This window comes from Bufo gargarizans, chromosome 4 (assembly GCF_014858855.1).
Source record: "Bufo gargarizans isolate SCDJY-AF-19 chromosome 4, ASM1485885v1, whole genome shotgun sequence".
NCBI lineage: Eukaryota > Metazoa > Chordata > Amphibia > Anura > Bufonidae > Bufo > Bufo gargarizans.
The window spans coordinates 106,655,349-106,679,545 of record NC_058083.1 but is presented as its reverse complement, the minus strand read 5'-3'; the positions used below and the strand labels follow the sequence as shown (position 1 = coordinate 106,679,545).

The window sequence follows — 24,197 nt, the reverse complement described above, 5'->3', positions numbered from 1 at the left end:
CTAATGGTGATCTGTGGATGGCACTATTACTGGGGATCTGTGGATGGCACTGTTATGGGGGATCTGTGGATGGCACACTGTTATGGGGGATCTGTGGATGACACACTGTTATGGGGGATCTGTGGCTGACACTGTTACAGGGGGGATCTGTGGCTGACACTGTTACAGGGGGGATCTGTGGCTGACACTGTTACAGGGGGGATCTGTGGCTGACACTGTTACAGGGGGGATCTGTGGCTGACACTGTTATGGGGGATCTGTGAATGGCACTGTTATGGGGGATCTGTGGGTGGCACTGTTATGGGGGATCTGTGGGTGGCACTGTTATGGGGGATCTGTGGGTGGCACTGTTATATATGTGCCATCCACAGACCCCCCACCCCATAACAGTGCCATCCACAGACCCCCACAGCCCTTAACAGTGCTATCCACAGATGTCCCCCATAAAACTGTCATCCACAGATTCCCCCCACCGCTCCAGTGCTGCAGTATACAAATATAAAATGTCTCATTCAATTAAAAGTGATTAAACATTCCCCCCTCACGCCTAATATTACCGTACATCCTAACAGCTTCTGTACAACGCAGGCAGGCAGGCTGGGCGGCCGGCGCGTCACTCACTGACGTCACGTGCCTGCGCCGCCTGCTTTATTCATAAAGTAGGCGGCGCAGGCACGTGACATCAGGGAGTTAAGCTGCCGCCCACCCGGCCTGCCTGCCTGCATTCTACAGAAGCTGTTAGGGTGTACGGTAATATTAAAAGTGGGGGGGGGGGCATGTTTAATCACTTTTAATTGAATGAGACATTTTATATTTGTATAGTGCAGCACTGGAGCGGCGGGGCCGGAGTACAGTGACTGCACCGCCCCGCCGCAATTGCCGGCCCCCAGCTCCAGTCCATCCCCGCTCGCTCATACATCGCAGCCTGCAATGTAAAAAATGTCAGCATTTGCCCCATAAAACGCTGGTGCATTTTCCCCCCCATTTGGGGGGGAAGTGAGTCTTATGGGGCGAAAAATACGGTATATATCTATATATATATTTATAAACCAAGGAATGTGGGCAGCACCACTATCTGAATGGTACGGACGGAGTGCCAGCGGCTGAGTCGGCGATCCACCTCCAAACGATATAGAATAAATGAACTCCGCGGCACATCCAAGTCGTGAAGAAGTAAAAGAAACTTTAATCACCAAGCATGCGACGTTTCAATCCTCTCAATGGGATTTTTCTCAAGCAGTGACATAGTGGGCAGTGCACAGTACATATTTAAACACATTGACATAATCAAACAATTAATGAATAAATTACAATCAATTAAAGTAATATGTTTAAAAAATTATGACAGCAACAGTGTTATCATTGTAAAGTAATATTTCATGAAACGACATTCAGTTTTATAGTGCAAACAATATCCATATCAAATTCAACGTACAGTGTGCTGACAAAATATAGCAATGACTATCATAATTCAATCAGGTGTGTACCATTATAATAACTAAACAGTGCAGGTGTACCTCAGTGGAATGATGAGTTAGATTGCAGGAGTGAGCGATGGGATCAGAACACATGGGTCCAGGCGTCTCAAGCAAATCAATGCGCATGTCACAGGACCTTCCTGGGGAATCCAATCACATGATCACCCGTTCTGGTCATTCGATATAGTGCGCATGACGCAGGACCTGTGAGTGTGTGATCACAGCATGTGATCACTCCTCTGGTCATGTGTTCAAGTGAATCTTCCGGTCGTGTGCTTCCATTTGTCACATGATCGGATTAGACGAACTTACAGATTCAAGTGCTCAATGGAATTCAAAGCACATGAAGAGGCATGATTAGACATATTTATTTCCAAGGATCATTATACGGGACATATATATACCACCTAAAATAAGTTGTAAATATCCAAAGTATAAAAAAATAAATCACCTTAAAGGCGTAAGATAATAAGATTGTGTAGGCAAGCATGAGCAGTAGCGAAGTACATATGGCAGTGTGGGCACCTGTTACAGGATCATAGTCAACCCTAGCGCATCGAATCACATGGGCAGTACCATTCATGAGTCATTCATAGTTTGCACTATAAAACTGAATGTCGTTTCATGAAATATTACTTTACAATGATAACACTGTTGCTGTCATAATTTTTTTAACCATATTACTTTAATTGATTGTAATTTATTCATTAATTGTTTGATTATGTCAATGTGTTTAAATATGTACTGTGCACTGCCCACTATGTCACTGCTTGAGAAAAATCCCATTGAGAGGATTGAAACGTTGCATGCTTGGTGATTAAAGTTTCTTTTACTTTCTTTATATATTTATATATATAAATATATATATATATATAATATAGAGCAGTGTACTGATGTGAGAAGTACACGGTATAATAGATGCAGTATGTACAGACATATGTGGTCAGTTATATATTATGGTTATTGTGTGAGGTACATGAGGTAATAGATTTGTGATTATCTGCAGTACTATATATATGAGTGAGATATGTGTAAAAATAGGGAATGGGGGGCAAATGAAGAGAAAGGAGGAGGACCTCCTCTTACCACTCTATTCTAGTCTCTAACTTCTAACTCATTCTGCAGTTCTTCTGTTGGGGGTTGAAGGACCTGTAATGATGTCCTGTGCATTTCCTTTACTAGATGTACATGACCTGTGATGATGATGATGATGCTGATGTCATTACAGGTCCTGGCAGATGCTCCTATCTAACCTGGGAACGACACCATTCTTTGTGCAGTTCCTTTACTAGATGTACAGGACCTGTGATGACATCATCACAGGTCATTTAGTTTTCTCCACTGATGGTAGGGATACTATACTGGAGCTGGACAGTAATGAGTGTAATTAGGGGCCCAGGGCCCTATAGCAGCTGTGTGGTCTGCCTCTATTGGAGGTATGCCACTGCTCTCAACGATTCTCTTCAATGCCCAATTGCGGGATGCTAATTAGATCGGATGGCCAGTTTATCTCACCAGATGGGCACCAGAAGCAGTACACCCAAATCACATGCACTAAAGTCTAAAACCGTATGTGTGCATTTCCTTTACTGTCTCAGTCTAAACATGCCCTTAATGGTCCACAACCTTCTGCAGTAATTCAATGCTTCCTTCTCTCAGAGGTTTCTCTTTAGCAAAGTTGCTTTTCTGGCAATTTTCACTCTCAGGAATCGTGTTTTCGTGGGTAAGGCTTCTATATTGGCCTACTTAGCAGCAGCACATAAAAAACAGGTCCTATCTCATGCCTGCTCAGCAAAATAATCTCATTTCACTAACCAGAGGAACATGGGATCAGCCCACTACTCGGCAACTAAAACTGAAGACTGCTAGTGAACTATTTCCTACCCATGCATAGCCTTTTGGAATACATAGTGCACAAATTATCACAGTAAACATTTTAACAGCTTTAACAATGATGCACAGCATTACTTTAACAGGAAACCATAGCATTATTACCTTTTGCAGTGATCCAGCAGGTCACTGTAGGAAAAGGTGGGAGACCTATCTGTAAAGGTTTCAATGGGGGAATTACAGAAGGTGGCAGGGTTTCTGGGACTCTTTGGCTGTTACAAGGAAGTGCAGCGAGTCCCTGCAGAGGATGGGAGTGGTAGTGGTCCTAATGAAGTATTGTGTGACGATGTAATTTCTCAGGCCGTTTCTCCATGGGGATCCGTGCAGTGGAAATGTAGTTTAAAGAATGAGGCCAGAAGTGAACGAATAACAGTCTCTTTTTACTAATTGCAGAATGTAACTTTTGGTACATTCAATAGCAGCGGATTCATAGTGCAACTTCTGGAACCAGTAAAAGAGGCATGGAGGCAGATTGGATGGCTGTAACTTAGCACTTGTGGGTATAGGTGTCCACCCTGAGGTCTAGACTTGAGCTGTAATTGTCCTAGTAGTAGTCTTGGGTGATAGGTGTCTGAGCCGTAGTTTGTCACCTTACTGGAGTGTCCGAAATACAGAATTTTGCTGTTCACTCTCATGTCCTGTCTCTCAAGTATGTTCTTGAGGCTCACACAAGTTGGTCTCTCTGGAGAATCTCTAACAGGAGCAAGAGCTCTGCAGTGTGCTTCCTCTCCCTTCTGTATCTATCCGGCAACTTCCCCTCCTAGCAGTAAGCAGGACCAGCCCACGCCTGGGAAGGAACAGAGTGGTTAGCCCTGTTCCTGCCTACCTTTTGCCATCCATATCTCTCACTGGAAATTAGTGCCAAAACATAAAATCATGTGACTATTGGAATGCTAAATAGTTCTTTGGAATACTAAATACTAGAATAACTATTTTATTTGTATGTGTAGCATTTGGTCTGACTTTTTAAAAGCTTATCTTACTACAGAATAAGTATTTACATCTTGATGTCATATATGTGTTATACCAGTGGTCTGTGCCTGCTGATATCTCTGTGCTCCCACAGGCATGGCTGCAGGCACACTCATCCACCCTCCTGCTCCAAGTATCTGGCAGTCTGGACATCCCTCTCCTTCTGCTCTGCGGGTCCGACCGCTGGAGTAGTGCTGATCTGTCCATTCCATGCAGACTGAGGCCTACTACCTGCTTGCGCCCCTTCTATCTGCCTATAGGGTGTGTGCACACTCTTCCTGTCTCTTAGAGGGCCAACACACATGCACCCTAGTCTACCCCAGCCTATGGCTATCTGTCGCATGCTATTTACTGCACCTTCTCCTGTGGACGAGTGCCTGAGCAATAGTGTGTTCCAGCTTGTTATTTAGTTCCCTGTGAAGGTGTACTGCATATGTTCTGATCTTTCATGCCTGACTTCTGCCTGTTTACCAAATTTGATTCCTTTGTTGCCTGACCTGACCTCTGCCTGACTCATCTGCTGAACTTCAGCTGCCCACTCTGACCTTTTGCCCATTAATTAGATTGAACAAACTTGGCCTGACCTGAACTCAGCCTGTCCCTGACTATGATTTTTGCTGATCACTTGATGCTTTGCTCCTGTGGGTCAACAGTAACTTGAACAGAAAGTACTACAAGAGGTAGTGGCCTGGTGGTTCTTCTGCAGCGAGTAACAGATCCTTGAACAAGAGTTAAAGGGTGAAGACCAGGGGAAGTACTTAGATAATGTCCTTAGGAGTAGGGTTGTCATGATAACAAAATTTTGATTCGATTTCGATACCATAAAAAACTATTGTGATACTTGATACCATTCTATACCAAGTGAAAAAAATAAAACCACAAAAAAGCTGCGTGCATTCAGCATTTTATGCAAGGTCCAGCCCATAATAGTTTAGCTTTTAAAATATTTTATTATAAGGTCGTATAAATGTCAGTACAGTAGGAAAGCAAGGTACAGAGAGGTGCGCATGCACAAAGGTACATAATATACTGACATACATATAAACATGTAACAATGTTCATTTTTAAATAACAGGAGAATACAAGAGGGTTGACATAGAAATGCATATGTAAGCAATGATAGACATCAGCACGAGTTGAGACTGTAATGGACCTTCAGTGAGGGAAGAAGCTCTGATCGCCAGGAGACCATAGTCAATCAGTGAAGATTTCTGTATTTTTTCCAGACCCCCCATACCTTTTCAAATAAGGGGGAGTTATTAATCTCCCAGTGCGCAATCTGCTCTAAGCGATACACTTGATCGCACCTAGACAGCCATTGTGGGATAGGCGGTACTACACTCGATTTCCAATTAGAAGCAATCAGCACCCTTGCTACTGTTAATCGCTGTTGTTGAAGGCGAAAAACCTGGTGGGAACTATGCTGCGGGGAGTGTAGTCCCAATAGGCACTTTTGTGGTATAAGTGAAAACTCACTACCCTGTAATTTGGTCAAGACATCACAAACACCTACCCAAAATGGTTTCACTAAAGGACACGTCCACCATATGTGCAAAAAGGAGCCGTCTGCGCTAGAACATCTCCAGCACAATGCTGAGGACGAAGGGAACATCCATCCTATGCAACCTCACCGGGGTGTAATACCACCTAGTAATCAACTTGTAATAGTTTTCTTGGAGGCGCACGCACCTAGAGATTTTATTTGTTTGTAAAGTGAGGTTTAAATCACTTTCCCAACTCCTAATAAAGGAGGGTTTATGCAAATTGGTCATCTCCAGAGGTGAAGAGTATATCTTGGATTTTTTTTTACTAGGCTCTCTTCATGGGGGTACTATTATTGGGTATCTGAACCCCGGCGATTGACTGCAAGAGATGGGATATTTGGAAATGGGTTAGACCCACCATTTGGGGGTTATCAAGAACAACCTCGTCACCACCGTGAGATCCTAATATAAGATCCAAAACTGGAGTCGAGTTCGTCCTTGTTCTCTCGTTTATTGTTGCTCTAAATTCTGGCGTACAGTCCCACATAATGTCCCTAACTTGCAATACAGGGGAGATTGGGCCTGTCAGTAGTTTTTCTGCCATACATGAATACCAAACTTTGAGGGTGTTGCGCGTCAGTGGATTTACTATTTGTTTCAGAATATGGGGTCTATACCTTTTGGCTAGGACTAAGGAGCGTAGTGGAATTTTTGTCAGGTCTTGCTAATACTACATCTAATCTCCCCGGTGGGTTACGTAGCCATTCTAAGACCCTGTAAATAATACAATACCTTTGGGAGTACTATCGTTTTAATTAGTGTCCTACATCCAAACCAGGAGATAAAAGGTAAGTCCCAAGATGCAATGAGTTAATTAACTATGCATGGTATATTTTTGTAATTTTCTAAATATAAAGCTGATGGATGAGAGGTGATGTTCACACCTAGGAAGGGAATACTGCGTGTTGACCAAGTAAAAGGTGTACTCAGCTCCAGATTATTCTGTGTTTGTGAGTCAAGCGTTACATTTAATACTTGTGACTTGGAAAGGTTTACCTTAAAGTTGGAGAGTGCTCCAAAGCGTTCTAGCAACTCATGAACTGCAGGAAAAGCCTCAATAGGATTGGTGATAATGAGAAGGAGGTCGTCTGCAAATGCACCTTGTGAATGGGTGGTTCCTTTAATGGTAATGCCTTGTATCTTTTGGTGTTGCCGTACAGCTTGTAACAGCGGTTCTATGGATAGGATAAAGAGAAGTGGGGAGAGAGGACAGCCCTACCGTTGCTAATTTTAAAAGCTGGGGATAGTGTATTATTGACTAAGACTCTTGCACTGGGGTTTATATACATGGCCATTACCGCATCTATAAAGCTTTCTGGAATGCCAAAACTTTTCAGGGCTTCGCCCATATATGCCCAGTCCACTCTATCAAAAGCCTTCTCAGCGTCAGTGCCAAGAAGCACTAGTGGAGTAGATGTTGATTCTTCCTTCTCGCCCTCCCACGAAGCCCACCTGTTCCATGTGGATCAATTGAGGTAAGAGGGGTTGTAAACGGGAGGCCAGCATATTGGTCAACAATTTCAGATCAGTGTTGAGCAAAGATATTGGTCTATAACTGGCACACAAGGAAGGATCTTTTCCTTCTTTGGGAATAATTGTTATTTGGGCTGCTAGCATATGTGGATGTAAAGGTTTCCCCTCCCAGATTGAATTACAAACTTGAAGGAGTTTAGGTAATAGGATGTTTTGAAAAGAGTCATAGTACTTCATAGACAATCCATCTGGACCTGGGCTTTTATGGAGGGGAGAGTCCTTAAGGGCTTTTCTCAATTCTGTAATTGTGAACGGGCGGGAAATCACCGCTTGTCTTTCTGTTAGCTTAGGTAGATCAAGGGATGAGATCCATTGCTTTGTGCTGGTAACTCTTGTTTGTCGCTCGTGGGGAGATGACAATAGGTTTAGATTGTATAATTGGGTGTAGTAATCTGTAAAGCTAGCTGCAATTTGTTTGGTGTGGTAAAGGTTTTGGGCTGTTGAGGACTGTATTTTTTGAATATATGAATGAGCCTTCCGTTTTTTTCAGCTGGGATAACATGAATTTAGAGGCTTTATCGCCGTGGGCATAGTATTTAAACTTGGCTGACAGAATTTTTTTTACTGAATTGGCATTTAAAATGTTCTTCATCTGGGACCTAAGAAGATCTAGGTTCTGTAGAACATCTGGGGTTTGAAGCTTTTTATGCATAGATTCCAAAGCATGTATTTGGTTCTGTGGGTCAAGAATTTCTGCTTCCCAGCATTTCTTAAGATGGGACCCTAGGGAGATGAAGTGTCCTCTCACTACCGCCTTATGTGCTTCCCATATGATGCTAGGGGAAATCTCGATTGAGTCATTGAGTTCAAAATATTCCTCAATTTTCCCCTCCATATGTTTCTGATGAGTTGGGTTATGTAGGAGAGTTTAATTGAGTCCCCAAATCATTTCCTTTTTTGGCATGTCCTGCAGTTGGAAGCTCATAAAAACCGGAGCATGATCCGATAACAATATAGACGCTATGGATGCTTTAACACAATAAGGCAGAAGTGAAGAGGACATTAAGACATAGTCCAACCTTTGGTACGAAGTCTACTAGTCCAGAGTCAGCTAGTTTGTTTCTTATATACCGAAGTGCAGTATGTGATAGCGATGATTTCCCTAGGGAAAAGGTCCAGCCCATAATAGAACAGTCCTATCCTATTTTTGGGGGCGACAAGGTGACTAAAAATGGCAAATTGAGCAGTTTAGATTTTTTTTCTGTTACGGAGTTCAAAGCATAGGAAATATTTTTTATTATTTTAATAGTTTGCACTTTTTCGGGTGTGGCAATATGTAATATGTTTTTTTTTACTGTTTATAAATTTGATATTATATGTAAAATTGGGAAAGGGGGCGGTTTAAACTTTTAGTGGGTTTTTTTACTTTTTTTTTTTAAACTTTTTATTTACTATTAGCCCCCTTAGGGGCTAGAACCCTTGTCCTATTCACCCTAATAGAGCAGGGAGCTTACCATGGCAGTCAGGGCTTCAGTAGTGTCCTGGCTGCCATGGTAACCGATCGGAGCCCCAGCAGTGTAATTCAGTAGTGTCCTGGCTGCCATGGTAACCGATCGGAGCCCCAGCAGTGTAATCACGGGGTTCCGATCGGTTACCATGGCAGCCAGGATGCTACTGAAGCCCTGGCTGCCATGGTAAGCTCCTGCCACCAATGAAGAGGCGGGGAGGAGACCCTGTGGCCACTGCCACCAATTAATATAACAATGAGGGAGGGGGGTGCACTGCGCCACCGATGGTTATAATTTATAATACGGGGGGGGGGGGGGGACACACTTCGCCACCAATGAATGTAATTAACACAATAATTTAAGTGTAGGATGCGGGTGCCAGTGGCGGTATCACATACCTGGCACCCAGCCTCAATAACAGGGCATAGCGATCCGCCAAACCGTGGCAATTAACCCCTCTGGTGCGGATCACATGCCCTGTTATTGAGGCCGGGTGCCGGGTATGTGATACTGCCACCGTGGTGCAGTGGCCATAGTTCCTCCTCTGCAGTGCTATCTCCCTATTTGTGGCAGCGGCAGCCACATCACAGTGAGGGTGGGACTCCCTCCTTCTCCACTGTGCTGCTGAGTAGAACATTGTGCGTGCTGAGAGCGGCGCATGGCATGTTCTCTAACTGATACTAGCCTGATACTAGGCAGAGTGCAGCATAGTATCGTTAAATAGTAAGAACCGGTATTTAGGGATGAGCGAACCCGAACTGTATAGTTCGGGTTCGTACCGAATTTTGGGGTGTCCGTGACACGGACCCGAACCCGGACATTTTCGTAAAAGTCCGGGTTCGGGTTCGGTGTTCGTCGCTTTCTTCGCGCTTTTGTGACGCTTTCTTGGCGCTTTTTGAAAGGCTGCAAAGCAGCCAATCAACAAGCGTCATACTACTTGCCCCAAGAGGCCATCACAGCCATGCCTACTATTGGCATGGCTGTGATTGGCCAGAGCACCATGTGACCCAGCCTCTATTTAAGCTGGAGTCACATAGCGCCGCCCGTCACTCTGCTCTGATTAGCGTAGGGAGAGGTTGCGGCTGCGACAGTAGGGCGAGATTAGGCAGATTAACTCCTCCAAAGGACTTGATTAACTGATCGATCTGCAGCTGTGGATCATTGAGCTGCTGATCCTCAATTGCTCACTGTTTTTAGGCTGCACAGACCGTTTGTCAGTCTCATTTTTCTGGGGTGATCGGCGGCCATTTTGTGTCTTGTGGTGCGCCAGCACAAGCTGCGACCAAGTGCATTTAACCCTCAATGGTGTGGTTGTTTTTTGGCTAAAGCCTACATCAGGGTGAAGCTGTCACACCAAGTGCATTTAACCAGCAATAGTCTGTTCATTTTTTGGCCATATACAAAATCAGGGGCAAGCTGCGCCTGTCACCAAGTGCATTTAACCCTCAATGGTGTGGTTGTTTTTTGGCTAAAGCCTACATCAGGGTGAAGCTGTCACACCAAGTGCATTTAACCAGCAATAGTCTGTTCATTTTTTGGCCATATACAAAATCAGGGGCAAGCTGCGCCTGTCACCAAGTGCATTTAACCCTCAATGGTGTGGTTGTTTTTTGGCTAAAGCCTACATCAGGGTGAAGCTGTCACACCAAGTGCATTTAACCAGCAATAGTCTGTTCATTTTTTGGCCATATACAAAATCAGGGGCAAGCTGCGCCTGTCACCAAGTGCATTTAACCCTCAATGGTGTGGTTGTTTTTTGGCTAAAGCCTACATCAGGGTGAAGCTGTCACACCAAGTGCATTTAACCAGCAATAGTCTGTTCATTTTTTGGCCATATCCCAGTCTAATTCTGTCACTAAATCCATACCGGTCACCCAGCGCCTAAATACTAGGCCTCAAATTTATATCCAGCTAAATCTGTCCCTAGTGCTGTAGCTGGGCGAGTTATTTAGTGTCCGTTCAAGCACATTTCTTGTTCTGGGTTGAAATACAATTCCCAATTTAGCAATTTCATAATTTAGTGGTTCCTGCTATATCAGAGCTCTTTGAAATCTATCCCAAAAAGGGTATATAATATTGAAGGTGCACATAGGGTCATTCAGAGTAACTTCACACACACCCGCTACTGTGTATTTCCAAGTCTAATTCTGTCACTAAATCCATACCGGTGACCCAGCGCCTAAATACTAGGCCTCAAATTTAATTCCCTCTAAATCTCTCGTTACCCACCGCTGTACTGTTGTTGCTGGGCAAGATATTTAGTGTCCGTCAAAGCACATTTTTTGTTCTGGGTTGAAGTACAATTCCCAATTTAGCAATTTCATAATTTAGTGGTTTCTGCTATATCAGAGCTATTTGAAATCTATCCCAAAAAGGGTATATAATATTGAAGGTGCACATAGGGTCATTCAGAATAACTTCACACACACCCGCTACTGTGTATTTCCAAGTCTAATTCTGTCACTAAACCCATACCTGTCACCCAGCGCCTAAATACTAGGCCTCAAATTTAAATCCCTCTAAATCTCTCGTTACCGTTGTCCTGTTGTAGCTGGGAAAGTTATTTAGTGCCCGTCAAAGCACATTTTTTGTTCTGGGTTGAAGTACAATTCCCAATTTAGCAATTTCATAATTTAGTGGTTCCTGCTATATCAGAGCTATTTGAAATCTATCCCAAAAAGGGTATATAATATTGAAGGTGCACATAGGGTCATTCAGAATAACTTCACACACACCCGCTACTGTGTATTTCCAAGTCTAATTCTGTCACTAAATCCATACCGGTGACCCAGCGCCTAAATACTAGGCCTCAAATTTAATTCCCTCTAAATCTCTCGTTACCCACCGCTGTACTGTTGTTGCTGGGCAAGATATTTAGTGTCCGTCAAAGCACATTTTTTGTTCTGGGTTGAAGTACAATTCCCAATTTAGCAATTTCATAATTTAGTGGTTTCTGCTATATCAGAGCTATTTGAAATCTATCCCTAAAAGGGTATATAATATTGAAGGTGCACATAGGGTCATTCAGAATAACTTCACACACACCCGCTACTGTGTATTTCCAAGTCTAATTCTGTCACTAAACCCATACCTGTCACCCAGCGCCTAAATACTAGGCCTCAAATTTATATCCAGCTAAATCTGTCCCTAGTGCTGTAGCTGGGCGAGTTATTTAGTGTCCGTTCAAGCACATTTCTTGTTCTGGGTTGAAATACAATTCCCAATTTAGCAATTTCATAATTTAGTGGTTCCTGCTATATCAGAGCTCTTTGAAATCTATCCCAAAAAGGGTATATAATATTGAAGGTGCACATAGGGTCATTCAGAGTAACTTCACACACACCCGCTACTGTGTATTTCCAAGTCTAATTCTGTCACTAAATCCATACCGGTGACCCAGCGCCTAAATACTAGGCCTCAAATTTAATTCCCTCTAAATCTCTCGTTACCCACCGCTGTACTGTTGTTGCTGGGCAAGATATTTAGTGTCCGTCAAAGCACATTTTTTGTTCTGGGTTGAAGTACAATTCCCAATTTAGCAATTTCATAATTTAGTGGTTTCTGCTATATCAGAGCTATTTGAAATCTATCCCAAAAAGGGTATATAATATTGAAGGTGCACATAGGGTCATTCAGAATAACTTCACACACACCCGCTACTGTGTATTTCCAAGTCTAATTCTGTCACTAAACCCATACCTGTCACCCAGCGCCTAAATACTAGGCCTCAAATTTAAATCCCTCTAAATCTCTCGTTACCGTTGTCCTGTTGTAGCTGGGAAAGTTATTTAGTGCCCGTCAAAGCACATTTTTTGTTCTGGGTTGAAGTACAATTCCCAATTTAGCAATTTCATAATTTAGTGGTTCCTGCTATATCAGAGCTATTTGAAATCTATCCCAAAAAGGGTATATAATATTGAAGGTGCACATAGGGTCATTCAGAATAACTTCACACACACCCGCTACTGTGTATTTCCAAGTCTAATTCTGTCACTAAATCCATACCGGTGACCCAGCGCCTAAATACTAGGCCTCAAATTTAATTCCCTCTAAATCTCTCGTTACCCACCGCTGTACTGTTGTTGCTGGGCAAGATATTTAGTGTCCGTCAAAGCACATTTTTTGTTCTGGGTTGAAGTACAATTCCCAATTTAGCAATTTCATAATTTAGTGGTTTCTGCTATATCAGAGCTATTTGAAATCTATCCCTAAAAGGGTATATAATATTGAAGGTGCACATAGGGTCATTCAGAATAACTTCACACACACCCGCTACTGTGTATTTCCAAGTCTAATTCTGTCACTAAACCCATACCTGTCACCCAGCGCCTAAATACTAGGCCTCAAATTTAAATCCCTCTAAATCTCTCGTTACCGTTGTCCTGTTGTAGCTGGGAAAGTTATTTAGTGCCCGTCAAAGCACATTTTTTGTTCTGGGTTGAAGTACAATTCCCAATTTAGCAATTTCATAATTTAGTGGTTCCTGCTATATCAGAGCTATTTGAAATCTATCCCAAAAAGGGTATATAATATTGAAGGTGCACATTGGGTCATTCAGAATAACTTCACACACACGCTTCTGTGCATTTCCAAGTCTAATTCTGTCACTAAATCCATACCGGTGACCCAGCGCCTAAATACTAGGCCTCAAATTTAATTCCCTCTAAATCTCTCGTTACCCACCGCTGTACTGTTGTTGCTGGGCAAGATATTTAGTGTCCGTCAAAGCACATTTTTTGTTCTGGGTTGAAGTACAATTCCCAATTTAGCAATTTCATAATTTAGTGGTTTCTGCTATATCAGAGCTATTTGAAATCTATCCCTAAAAGGGTATATAATATTGAAGGTGCACATAGGGTCATTCAGAATAACTTCACACACACCCGCTACTGTGTATTTCCAAGTCTAATTCTGTCACTAAATCCATACCGGTGACCCAGCGCCTAAATACTAGGCCTCAAATTTAATTCCCTCTAAATCTCTCGTTACCCACCGTTGTACTGTTGTTGCTGGGCAAGATATTTAGTGTCCGTCAAAGCACATTTTTTGTTCTGGGTTGAAGTACAATTCCCAATTTAGCAATTTCATAATTTAGTGGTTTCTGCTATATCAGAGCTATTTGAAATCTATCCCTAAAAGGGTATATAATATTCAAGGTGCACATTGGGTCATTCAGAATAACTTCACACACACACGCTTCTGTGCATTTCCAAGTCTAATTCTGTCACTAAATCCATACCGGTCACCCAGCGCCTAAATACTAGGCCTCAAATTTATATCCCGCTGAATTTGAATACAATACATTGGGCCAAATAATATATTTGTTGTTGTGGTGAACCATAACAATGAGAAAAACATCTAGTAAGGGACGCGGACGTGGACATGGTCGTGGTGGTGTTAGTGGACCCTCTGGTGCTGGGAGAGGACGTGGCCGTTCTGCCACATCCACACGTCCTAGTGTACCAACTACCTCAGGTCCCAGTAGCCGCCAGAATTTACAGCGATATATGGTGGGGCCCAATGCCGTTCTAAGGATGGTAAGGCCTGAGCAGGTACAGGCATTAGTCAATTGGGTGGCCGACAGTGGATCCAGCACGTTCACATTATCTCCCACCCAGTCTTCTGCAGAAAGCGCACAGATGGCGCCTGAAAACCAACCCCATCAGTCTGTCACATCACCCCCATGCATACCAGGGAAACTGTCTCAGCCTCAAGTTATGCAGCAGTCTCTTATGCTGTTTGAAGACTCCGCTGGCAGGGTTTCCCAAGGGCATCCACCTAGCCCTTCCCCAGCGGTGAAAGACATAGAATGCACTGACGCACAACCACTTATGTTTCCTGATGATGAGGACATGGGAATACCACCTCAGCATGTCTCTGATGATGACGAAACACAGGTGCCAACTGCTGCGTCTTTCTGCAGTGTGCAGACTGAACAGGAGGTCAGGGATCAAGACTGGGTGGAAGACGATGCAGGGGACGATGAGGTCCTAGACCCCACATGGAATGAAGGTCGTGCCACTGACTTTCACAGTTCGGAGGAAGAGGCAGTGGTGAGACCGAGCCAACAGCGTAGCAAAAGAGGGAGCAGTGGGCAAAAGCAGAACACCCGCCGCCAAGAGACTCCGCCTGCTACTGACCGCCGCCATCTGGGACCGAGCACCCCAAAGGCAGCTTCAAGGAGTTCCCTGGCATGGCACTTCTTCAAACAATGTGCTGACGACAAGACCCGAGTGGTTTGCACGCTGTGCCATCAGAGCCTGAAGCGAGGCATTAACGTTCTGAACCTGAGCACAACCTGCATGACCAGGCACCTGCATGCAAAGCATGAACTGCAGTGGAGTAAACACCTTAAAACCAAGGAAGTCACTCAGGCTCCCCCTGCTACCTCTTCTGCTGCTGCCGCCTCGGCCTATTCTGCTGCTGCCGCCTCGGCCTCTTCCTCCGCCTCTGGAGGAACGTTGGCACCTGCCGCCCAGCAAACAGGGGATGTACCACCAACACCACCACCACCACCTCCGTCACCAAGCGTCTCAACCATGTCACACGCCAGCGTTCAGCTCTCCATCTCACAAACATTTGATAGAAAGCGTAAATTCCCACCTAGCCACCCTCGATCCCTGGCCCTGAATGCCAGCATTTCTAAACTACTGGCCTATGAAATGCTGTCATTTAGGCTGGTGGACACAGACAGCTTCAAACAGCTCATGTCGCTTGCTGTCCCACAGTATGTTGTTCCCAGCCGGCACTACTTCTCCAAGAGAGCCGTGCCTTCCCTGCACAACCAAGTATCCGATAAAATCAAGTGTGCACTGCGCAACGCCATCTGTAGCAAGGTCCACCTAACCACAGATACGTGGACCAGTAAGCACGGCCAGGGACGCTATATCTCCCTAACTGCACACTGGGTAAATGTAGTGGCAGCTGGGCCCCAGGCGGAGAGCTGTTTGGCGCACGTCCTTCCGCCGCCAAGGATCGCAGGGCAACATTCTTTGCCTCCTGTTGCCACCTCCTCCTTCTCGGCTTCCTCCTCCTCTTCTTCCACCTGCTCATCCAGTCAGCCACACACCTTCACCACCAACTTCAGCACAGCCCGGGGTAAACGTCAGCAGGCCATTCTGAAACTCATATGTTTGGGGGACAGGCCCCACACCGCACAGGAGTTGTGGCGGGGTATAGAACAACAGACCGACGAGTGGTTGCTGCCGGTGAGCCTCAAGCCCGGCCTGGTGGTGTGTGATAATGGGCGAAATCTCGTTGCAGCTCTGGGACTAGCCAATTTGACGCACATCCCTTGCTTGGCGCATGTGCTGAATTTGGTGGTGCAGAAGTTCATTCACAACTACCCCGACATGTCAGAGCTGCTGCATAAAGTGCGGGCCGTCTGTTCGCGCTTCCGGCGTTCACATCCTGCTGCTGCTCGCCTGTCTGCGCTACAGCGTAACTTCGGCCTTCCCGCTCACCGCCTCATATGCGACGTGCCCACCAGGTGGAACTCCACCTTGCACATGCTGGACAGACTGTGCGAGCAGCAGCAGGCCATAGTGGAGTTTCAGCTGCAGCACGCACGGGTCAGTCGCACTACAGAACAGCACCACTTCACCACCAATGACTGGGCCTCCATGCGAGACCTGTGTGCCCTGTTGCGCTGTTTCGAGTACTCCACCAACATGGCCAGTGGCGATGACACCGTTATCAGCGTTACAATACCACTTCTATGTCTCCTTGAGAAAACACTTAGGGCGATGATGGAAGAGGAGGTGGCCCAGGAGGAGGAGGAGGAGGAGGAGGAAGAGGGGTCATTTTTAGCACTTTCAGGCCAGTCTCTTCGAAGTGACTCAGAGGGAGGTTTTTGGCAACAGCAGAGGCCAGGTACAAATGTGGCCAGCCAGGGCCCACTACTGGAGGACGAGGAGGACGAGGATGAGGAGGAGGTGGAGGAGGATGAGGATGAAGCATGGTCACAGCGGGGTGGCACCCAACGCAGCTCGGGTCCATCACTGGTGCGTGGCTGGGGGGAAAGGCAGGACGATGACGATACGCCTCCCACAGAGGACAGCTTGTCCTTATCCCTGGGCAGCCTGGCACACATGAGCGACTACATGCTGCAGTGCCTGCGCAACGACAGCAGAGTTGCCCACATTTTAACCTGTGCGGACTACTGGGTTGCCACCCTGCTGGATCCACGCTACAAAGACAATGTGCCCACCTTACTTCCTGCACTGGAGCGTGATAGGAAGATGCGCGAGTACAAGCGCACGTTGGTAGACACGCTACTGAGAGCATTCCCAAATGTCACAGGGGAACAAGTGGAAGCCCAAGGCCAAGGCAGAGGAGGAGCAAGAGGTCGCCAAGGCAGCTGTGTCACGGCCAGCTCCTCTGAGGGCAGGGTTAGCATGGCAGAGATGTGGAAAACTTTTGTCAACACGCCACAGCTAACTGCACCACCACCTGATACGCAACGTGTTAGCAGGAGGCAACATTTCACTAACATGGTGGAACAGTACGTGTGCACACCCCTCCACGTACTGACTGATGGTTCGGCCCCATTCAACTTCTGGGTCTCTAAATTGTCCACGTGGCCAGAGCTAGCCTTTTATGCCTTGGAGGTGCTGGCCTGCCCGGCAGCCAGCGTTTTGTCTGAACGTGTATTCAGCACGGCAGGGGGCGTCATTACAGACAAACGCAGCCGCCTGTCTACAGCCAATGTGGACAAGCTGACGTTCATAAAAATGAACCAGGCATGGATCCCACAGAACCTGTCCGTCCCTTGTCCAGATTAGACATTAACTACCTCCCCATAACCATATATTATTGGACTCCAGGGCACTTCCTCATTCAATCCTATTTTTATTTTCATTTTACCATTATATTGCGAGGCTACCCAAAGTTGAATGAACCTCTCCTCTGCCTGTGTGCTAGGCCTAAATATATGCCAATGGACTGTTGCAGTGGTGGGTGACGTGAAGCCTCATTCTCTGCTATGACATGCAGACTGATTCTCTGCTGACATGAAGCCAGATCCTCTGTTACGGGAGCTCTCTCCTCTGCCTGGGTGCTGGGCCTAAATTTATGACAATTGACTGTTGCAGTGGTGGGTGACGTGAAGCCTGATTCTCTGCTATGATATGAAGACTGATTCTCTGCTGACATGAAGCCAGATTGTCTGTTACGGGACCTTTCTCCTCTGCCTGGGTTCTGGGCCTAAATTTATGAAAATTGACTCTTACAGTGGTGGGTGACGTGAAGCCTGATTCTCTGCTATGATATGAAGACTGATTCTCTGCTGACATGAAGCCAGATTCTCTGTTACGGGACCTCTCTCCTCTGCCTGGGTGCTGGGCCTAAATTTATGACAATGGACTGTTGCAGTGGTGGCTGACGTGAAGCCTGATTCTCTGCTATGACATGCAGACTGATTCTCTGCTGTCATGAAGCCAGATTGTCTGTTACGGGACCTCTCTGCTCTGCCTGTGTGCTAGGCCTAAATATATGCCAATGGACTGTTGCAGTGGTGGCTGACGTGAAGCCTCATTCTCTGCTATGACATGCAGACTGATTCTCTGCTGTCATGAAGCCAGATTGTCTGTTACGGGACCTCTCTGCTCTGCCTGTGTGCTAGGCCTAAATATATGCCAATGGACTGTTGCAGTGGTGGGTGACGTGAAGCCTCATTCTCTGCTATGACATGCAGACTGATTCTCTGCTGACATGAAGCCAGATTGTCTGTTACGGGACCTCTCTGCTCTGCCTGTGTGCTAGGCCTAAATATATGCCAATGGACTGTTGCAGTGGTGGGTGACGTGAAGCCTCATTCTCTGCTATGACATGCAGACTGATTCTCTGCTGACATGAAGCCAGATTGTCTGTTACGGGACCTCTCTGCTCTGCCTGTGTGCTAGGCCTAAATATATGCCAATGGACTGTTGCAGTGGTGGGTGACGTGAAGCCTCATTCTCTGCTATGACATGCAGACTGATTCTCTGCTGACATGAAGCCAGATTGTCTGTTACGGGACCTCTCTGCTCTGCCTGTGTGCTAGGCCTAAATATATGCCAATGGACTGTTGCAGTGGTGGGTGACGTGAAGCCTCATTCTCTGCTATGACATGCAGACTGATTCTCTGCTGACATGAAGCCAGATTGTCTGTTACGGGACCTCTCTGCTCTGCCTGTGTGCTAGGCCTAAATATATGCCAATGGACTGTTGCAGTGGTGGGTGACGTGAAGCCTCATTCTCTGCTATGACATGCAGACTGATTCTCTGCTGACATGAAGCCAGATCCTCTGTTACGGGAGCTCTCTCCTCTGCCTGGGTGCTGGGCCTAAATTTATGACAATTGACTGTTGCAGTGGTGGGTGACGTGAAGCCTGATTCTCTGCTATGATATGAAGACTGATTCTCTGCTGACATGAAGCCAGATTGTCTGTTACGGGACCTTTCTCCTCTGCCTGGGTTCTGGGCCTAAATTTATGAAAATTGACTCTTACAGTGGTGGGTGACGTGAAGCCTGATTCTCTGCTATGATATGAAGACTGATTCTCTGCTGACATGAAGCCAGATTCTCTGTTACGGGACCTCTCTCCTCTGCCTGGGTGCTGGGTAGTGTTGAGCGCGAATATTCGAAAAGCAAATTTTTTTCGCGAATATCGCAACTTCGCGATTTCGCGAATATTTCGAATATAGTGCTATATATTCGTAAAAACGAATATTCGTTTTTTGTTTCCCCCCCCCCCCCCACAAAATTACAGTACACATATAATTGATTGTTTCCCAAAGGTCCAACAGCTCAGATCTTACTCACATTGCCTAGAAAGTGATTGAGGCGCGAATCTTCGTAAGGCGATTTTATTAGCGCACATGCGAATATCGGCACGTCCCAGAACAGAGGCAAAGGGCTTTGCATTCATACATTAGTGAATTGAGTTGCGAATCTTCGTAAGGCGATTTTATTAGCGCACATGCGAATATCTACACTTGTCCCAGAACAGAGGCAAAGGGCTTTGCATTCATACATTAGTGATTGAATTGAGCTGCGAATCTTCGTAAGGCGATTTTATTAACGCAAATGCAAATATCTACACTTGTCCCCAGAACAGAGAGGCAAAGGCCTGTGCATTCATATAGTATAGCACCATATTCGCGAATACGTAGAACTTCGTAAAAGTCGATTTACGAATATTCGTATTTTTTATTTTACTTTCCACCTTACAGATTACATTGATCTGTACTCTGTCAACTACTGTCATCACCCCCCACTGTATCTCGATTGATTCCCAAAAGTCTCACATTCCCTAGAAAGTGATTGAGGTGCGAATCTTCGTAAGGCGATTTTATTAGCGCACATGCGAATATCTACACTTGTCCCAGAACAGAGGCAAAGGGCATTGCATTCATACATTAGTGATTGAATTGAGTTGCGAATCTTCGTAAGGCGATTTCATTAGCGCACATGTGAATTTTGCATAGCATATGTATTATGCGATAATTCGAATTATCGCATATGCGAAATAATAACGAATTTGAATAATCGCGAATATTTTACGAATATTCTTTCGAATATTCACAAAATTTCGCGAATTCGAATATGGGACATGCCGCTCAACACTAGTGCTGGGCCTAAATTTATGACAATGGACTGTTGCAGTGGTGGGTGACGTGAAGCCTGATTCTCTGCTATGACATGCAGACTGATTCTCTGCTGACATGAAGCCAGATTGTCTGTTACGGGACCTCTCTCCTCTGCCTGGGTGCTGGGCCTAAATATATGCCAATGGACTGTTGCAGTGGTGGCTGACGTGAAGCCTCATTCTCTGCTATGACATGCAGACTAATTCTCTGCTGACATGAAGACAGATTCTCTGTTACGGGACCTCTCTCCTCTGCCTGGGTGCCGGGGCCTAAATATCTGAGAATGGACTGTTCCAGTGGTGGCTGACGTGAAGCCTCATTCTCTGCTATGACATGCAGACTAATTCTCTGCTGACATGAAGACAGATTCTCTGTTACGGGACCTCCCTCCTCTGCCTGGGTGCTGGGCCTAAATATATGCCAATGGACTGTTGCAGTGGTGGCTGACGTGAAGCCTCATTCTCTGCTATGACATGCAGACTAATTCTCTGCTGACATGAAGACAGATTCTCTGTTACGGGACCTCCCTCCTCTGCCTGGGTGCTGGGCCTAAATATATGCCAATGGACTGTTGCAGTGGTGGCTGACGTGAAGCCTCATTCTCTGCTATGACATGCAGACTGATTCTCTGCTGACATGAAGCCAGATTCTCTGTTACGGGACCTCTCTCCTCTGCCTGTGTGTGTGCTGGGCCTAAATATATGCCAATGGACTGTTGCAGTGGTGGCTGACGTGAAGCCTCATTCTCTGCTATGACATGCAGACTGATTCTCTGCTGACATGAAGCCAGATTCTCTGTTACGGGACCTCTCTCCTCTGCCTGTGTGTGTGCTGGGCCTAAATATATGCCAATGGACTGTTGCAGTGGTGGCTGACGTGAAGCCTCATTCTCTGCTATGACATGCAGACTAATTCTCTGCTGACATGAAGACAGATTCTCTGTTACGGGACCTCCCTCCTCTGCCTGGGTGCTGGGCCTAAATATATGCCAATGGACTGTTGCAGTGGTGGCTGACGTGAAGCCTCATTCTCTGCTATGACATGCAGACTGATTCTCTGCTGACATGAAGCCAGATTCTCTGTTACGGGACCTCTCTCCTCTGCCTGTGTGTGTGCTGGGCCTAAATATATGCCAATGGACTGTTGCAGTGGTGGCTGACGTGAAGCCTCATTCTCTGCTATGACATGCAGACTGATTCTCTGCTGACATGAAGCCAGATTCTCTGTTACGGGACCTCTCTCCTCTGCCTGTGTGTGTGCTGGGCCTAAATATATGCCAATGGACTGTTGCAGTGGTGGCTGACGTGAAGCCTCATTCTCTGCTATGACATGCAGACTAATTCTCTGCTGACATGAAGACAGATTCTCTGTTACGGGACCTCCCTCCTCTGCCTGGGTGCTGGGCCTAAATATATGCCAATGGACTGTTGCAGTGGTGGCTGACGTGAAGCCTCATTCTCTGCTATGACATGCAGACTGATTCTCTGCTGACATGAAGCCAGATTCTCTGTTACGGGACCTCTCTCCTCTGCCTGTGTGTGTGCTGGGCCTAAATATATGCCAATGGACTGTTGCAGTGGTGGCTGACGTGAAGCCTCATTCTCTGCTATGACATGCAGACTGATTCTCTGCTGACATGAAGCCAGATTGTCTGTTACGGGACCTCTCTCCTCTGCCTGTGTGTGTGCTGGGCCTAAATATATGCCAATGGACTGTTGCAGTGGTGGCTGACGTGAAGCCTCATTCTCTGCTATGACATGCAGACTAATTCTCTGCTGACATGAAGACAGATTCTCTGTTACGGGACCTCCCTCCTCTGCCTGGGTGCTGGGCCTAAATATATGCCAATGGACTGTTGCAGTGGTGGCTGACGTGAAGCCTCATTCTCTGCTATGACATGCAGACTAATTCTCTGCTGACATGAAGACAGATTCTCTGTTACGGGACCTCTCTCCTCTGCCTGGGTGCCGGGGCCTAAATATCTGAGAATGGACTGTTCCAGTGGTGGGTGACGGGAAGCCAGATTCTCTGCTATGGAACCTCTCTCCAATTGATTTTGGTTAATTTTTATTTATTTAATTTTTATTTTAATTCATTTCCCTATCCACATTTGTTTGCAGGGGATTTACCTACATGTTGCTGCCTTTTGCAGCCCTCTAGCTCTTTCCTGGGCTGTTTTACAGCCTTTTTAGTGCCGAAAAGTTCGGGTCCCCATTGACTTCAATGGGGTTCGGGTTCGGGACGAAGTTCGGATCGGGTTCGGATCCCGAACCCGAACATTTCCGGGATGTTCGGCCGAACTTCTCGAACCCGAACATCCAGGTGTTCGCTCAACTCTACCGGTATTGTATCATTCCGCGTCTAAAAGTATTGATACCCGGTGCAACTCTACTTAGGAGTAGCCTCAAGTCAATTCTGTTCAAGTGACACAGTGGATCCACATCTACCTCCGTAAAATATGGTTTATATGAAACAGTGCTGTGATAGTAGAATCAGAAATGACTAAACCTAGCCATACACATTAGATTTATGTTCGCCAATGATTCCAGCGTATAGGGGCATCTTGACTATTCCATAGATGAAAGACATTGGGGTAAAGGCTCGTTATATCCTTTATTACAGTGGAAAATAAGATGTCTGGTGGTGACTTATCTATCTATCCTTGATAGATTTAAGTTTGCATGTTTTTGGGGAAGCCAAGAGAGACAGCTGCCATCCATACAAGCATATGATTACTGCTATGTCATGCATGGTCAGTTTAAAATTTTTCATATATGGCCACCCTAAGACTATATCTTTATCATTCAGTTTACAATATAATCTATATATTGTGATGAACATAATTATTCTCATTCCTCATAGAACATGGAAACATGCTGTTCCAATCTGCGGATGTTGCCAAGGCCGCAGTTATAACTCTGCATTAGCCAGCTACTATCACAGTATCTACAACACACCTCAGAACAAAAAACTCACTTTGCAATACATCTTTACAGTTTGCAGAGAATAACAAAAAACTGTCATGTGAAAATTCTGTTAACCTAAAAACTTGTACATTAAGTGACTATATTTCTCCACAGCTGATAAGTGATGGCAGTGTGGTGTATGCAGAAGCCCTATGGGACCATGTCACTATGGACGATCAAGAACTGGGCTTCAAGGCTGGCAGCGTCGTTGAAGTAATGGATGCCACCAACAAGGAGTGGTGGTGGGGGCGCATCACGGACAGTGAAGGATGGTTTCCAGCAAGTTTTGTAAGAGTGAGTATAAGTCAAACTGATAAAAAAAAAAGGTTAAACATAATTGCCATATATAAAGTTCAGTGCCCTCACTAATTTTAATCTTCACTCACCAAGGCCCAAAAGAAGCCACCTAGTTGCGCCCACTCCAGAATATTATGTTCAGTATTGCCAATAACTTTCAGTACATTTAGAGAAGTAGGGGACAACTGGCCAACTTCTTCAAAGGCAAGATACTAATAATGAATGGGTTCATCTGAACTCTAGACAACTTGAAAAATGGAGTTTAACCTCTTTAATGTCCATCTGGCCCCTCTTTATGGTAAAGTGGCCCGAAGATTAGGATAAAATATATGCACTTTGCTTCTCTTTCATATTTTTATGATCATTATCCTACTAAGGGACATTGAGGGTACCAGAAAAAAAAAATCACACACCTATTAAAACTTAACCTAAATAAAG

The 24,197-nt window shown here is 45.4% G+C and overlaps 1 protein-coding gene across 5 annotated transcripts in view; it reads left to right on the top strand.

The window, feature by feature from the left end:
* ARHGEF4 (Rho guanine nucleotide exchange factor 4) overlaps positions 1–24,197 on the top strand; it is a 229,001-nt gene that overhangs the window by 185,660 nt on the left and 19,144 nt on the right. For all 5 annotated transcript variants that reach the window (XM_044291399.1, XM_044291396.1, XM_044291398.1 and 2 more), the window contains one exon: positions 23,577–23,756. In XM_044291399.1, coding sequence (XP_044147334.1) covers positions 23,577–23,756 — 180 coding nt within the window. The remainder of the gene's footprint in view (positions 1–23,576; positions 23,757–24,197) is intronic.